The sequence below is a fragment of the Austrofundulus limnaeus genome, unplaced genomic scaffold (assembly GCF_001266775.1).
Source record: "Austrofundulus limnaeus strain Quisiro unplaced genomic scaffold, Austrofundulus_limnaeus-1.0 Scaffold1706, whole genome shotgun sequence".
Classification (NCBI taxonomy): Eukaryota; Metazoa; Chordata; class Actinopteri; order Cyprinodontiformes; family Rivulidae; genus Austrofundulus; species Austrofundulus limnaeus.
Window position 1 is genome coordinate 34,633 of NW_013954108.1, and position 3,401 is coordinate 38,033.

At 42.5% G+C, this 3,401-nt stretch overlaps 1 protein-coding gene across 1 annotated transcript in view; it reads right to left on the reverse strand.

Moving 5' to 3' along the window:
• LOC106536155 (liprin-alpha-3) overlaps nucleotides 1–3,160 on the reverse strand; it is a gene marked incomplete in the record, with an annotated part of 27,732 nt that extends 24,572 nt beyond the window's left edge. The window contains 1 exon segment of the mRNA XM_014033354.1: nucleotides 2,460–3,160. Within this exon segment, the coding sequence (XP_013888808.1) occupies nucleotides 2,460–2,686 (227 nt within the window).
• Between the last annotated feature and the right edge of the window lie 241 nt (nucleotides 3,161–3,401).

Sequence of the window (3,401 nt, forward strand, 5' to 3'; positions counted from 1 at the left end):
CCGTGAGACTGAAGTATCAAACCGAACCGAACCGTGAATTTCCTGTATCGTTGCACCCCTGGTAGATAGATAGGTGAGTAGATGGGTAGATAGATAGTTATGATGCAGTTTACTTGGCATCTGAAAATACATTTCCTCAAAGAAATTTTTAAATCTGAAAAGAGCTTCACTGAGTGAGAACTAGTGGAGCTCAGCAGACAGTTTAAGTTTCACTTTCACCCGAGAGCCTGCAGGAGTCATGGGGAGGGGGAGGAGGGGCGCTCCGCCATGCGGAAGCTCTGCTTAAAGACACGTCCCAAGGGCGTTTCTGGTCTCCACCTGTCGTTTTGCTCCTCAGCATGGCTTCCTAAGAAACGCTGCAGGATTTCTCAAACATGCATGAATGAGTCAGAGAAAGGCTTTGGGCATGTTTTTCTATGAGAGTATAACATTATAACATGATATAAAACTCAAAAAAGTTGATTTTACATGAAATTGCCCCTTTAATATTAACAAGTCTGAAAACAGTAAACAGCGGATTTGAGACAAGCCCTAAACTTTAGTCAAAATTGTCTTTATACTCATAGTTTAGTTGTTGATTGCTTTGTCTGCATCTGGCTAACAAATATTTTACAGCACCAAGCAACATAAATAACACTTTTTTTTACAAGCTTTCCCTTCTTATTCTGGGTTACCATGGTAACAAATCGCCTGAGCATGTCACCTAGAGAATCTTGGTCATACAGTCACATCGTGTCGGCTGCACATGACAAGAGACTATAGCTGAAGTAGGCTACCTTGTCCTCTCGTGTGCAAAAGTGAGAGTAGACTGCATTAAGAGAATAGCTGGATTTTTTTGTTTGGACACACGGAGCACACGAAAGCTGCAGAAAACACTGAGGTAAAACACACTGAGCTAATAAAAGCTTAAAAGGCTAAACACTCAAGGGTAAAACACACACACGCACAAACCGAAAGCTAAAAGAAATAAAACACTTGCTAACAGAAGCCAAGCGCTAGCTAAACCTAAAAGAGTAAGGTAAGAATATCACAGGACAGGCTAAAAGTAACAAAAGACTAGTTCAAAGAGGAATGAAGCAGGATAACAAAGACAAGCAAAAAGTAGAGCAAAAACCTAAATAAACAAAATGCTGGCTAAAAGCCAAAAGAAGTAAAAGAGYACAATAACAGAGCCAATATGCTGGAGCAGATTCCAAAGATAGTGTTTTGTTTGGACTGACTTTAACAGATCTTATGGTAGGAAAACCTCTCGTTATCAAGACAAATAGAAATGGATAAAAGTTACACAACCCAAATCATAGCACCCCCATCTCCTACAGTTTTTATTGATTGTTTTGATGCAGCCGTCAACTCAAATCCACATTCTCAAAACAGTTAACYCAGAGACCTAAACAGTGCCACAGTGGTCAAAAAAGACACATTTTGTTTGCAAAAGGCAGACTGTGCCTGACAAATGAAATAAACAGAGAATATATGGAAATAAAAATAAAACCATTTACTGTGTGAGAAATTAGGTAAATAAAAAACGGTCTTTTGACAGTAAAGAACAAAGATCTATAGTAGGCCTATACTATGAGAGTATAAGAGATAGCCACAAGTGATACTCTTCTGTCTCTTCTAGTCTCCTCTTTCTTGGACCCCTCTCCCTCTTACTCTCACTCTACCTCTCATCTGCCTCCTCCTCGATCCATGCTTGCAAAGAGCAACACAGGCCTGCAGACTGCTTGCAAATTGAAAAATTCTGTGAAGAAGTGTCAAACAGGTGCTTTTGGTGATTTCATACTGATCAGGGAGTTTCTAAGAGCTTGGAGCAGATGGTTTCTGTTCTGTAACCACAGCTAAAACAGAGTTTGGACTTCTTGAATGACATCTGTGTTAACTGTTTTGCAAAAGGGTGGGAAAACTGTGTCAATCCAATGAGAAAGGGTTAACACACTGCAAGAGGTGGCTTCTGCTCTGCTGCGATGGTGATGATGAAGACTGAGAGGTTCCCAGTTTCTTCAAACAGGTCAAAGCAATCAATAAAAACTGTAAGTGAGCTGGACTTTTTGACACAAGTAAGCAGAATTTAGATTGCAAAAACTGTAAAAATGACTAATATTAACTAAAACAGGATGCTGACTCTGCATTCAAGCTTTCACATAAGTGGTCAATTACAGTTCAAACATACAACTAGAAGGTGATGAATCATAAAGCCATTATAGAAAAAACTGAAGTGAAGAGCTTTCCCAGGCCACAGCTGACTCAAGTCTAGTAAAATATTTGTGGGAAAACTTGCTTTAAAACTTTTTGTAAAAAGAGGATACACAAACTGCCTTTTACTTCCCACAATCAACCCCAAAAGCTGTACCTGTGGCAGAGCGATGGACAGCTGCCTCTGAAGCGACTCTTTCTCGTGGCCGAGCTCGCGGAGGCGTAGCTGCGCCGTGCCCAGGCTCTCCTGGGTCTCCCTCAGGTTTTCCAGCAGCCTCTCCCTCTCCGTCAGCATGTTGACCATCAGAGACTCCAGGTTTCCTGTGCTGCCTCCTTCATCTCCTCCGCCTCTGGAGTCCCTGCCGCTGAACCCTCCGCCCGCCATCGCCGCTCCGGGGCCCCCGACTCCCGCACCCGCAGGTGAGGAGGGGCCCCCGCCGCTCCCGCATCGCCCATCCTCAGATATGGTGGGCATCACCTCGCACATCATCATGAGGCCGTGGCGTTTAAGTCAAGTTATATTTGAGAACTAAATGAGGGGATTGTACATGCAAAAATGTCTATAGTTGTGCCTGGTTTCTTTCTTTTTTTTAAAGCCTGGAATAAAAGAGAGACGTAAAAAATAAAAATCTTTACATCATCATTTGCCCAAAAACACCATCATTTTGGCCTTCCTCTATTTATTGCCTTTGTGTTCTCTCTTTGTTGCTTGAGTCTTTGCTTGTTTGTCTGTCAGCACAAAGTCACGACCTACTTGGTAAACGAACAGAACACTTCTGTGTCCCCCTGTTATGCAAGAGGAATACACAAATGCAGGGATGTCCTGCTGTGGGGCAGGGGGACGAGGGAGGGGCGGAAGGGTTACGGCGAACGAAGGGATGAAGGAGGGCAGATGAGGAGAATTTTTGTCCACAAAGCAGAGCTCCTCACGGGGTCAGGGGTGACAGCTGCAAAACAGAGAAAACAGTGAACTAGATCTGCTAGTTTCAGACAGTGATACAAAGTTTTTATTCAACCTGACGTCTCTTTATGAATCTGACTCTGTGTTATCTGGTGTATTTAAAAAGGTGTTGTATTTTAAATAGCTTCATAAAGAACGAAGTTAGCAATTTCCATCACCACCCATAACCACTGGACATCATTTATTGAAACTTGCAGGATGTAAATCATTGCATTTCTACAGCTGATTTACTTTGTCCACCTTATAG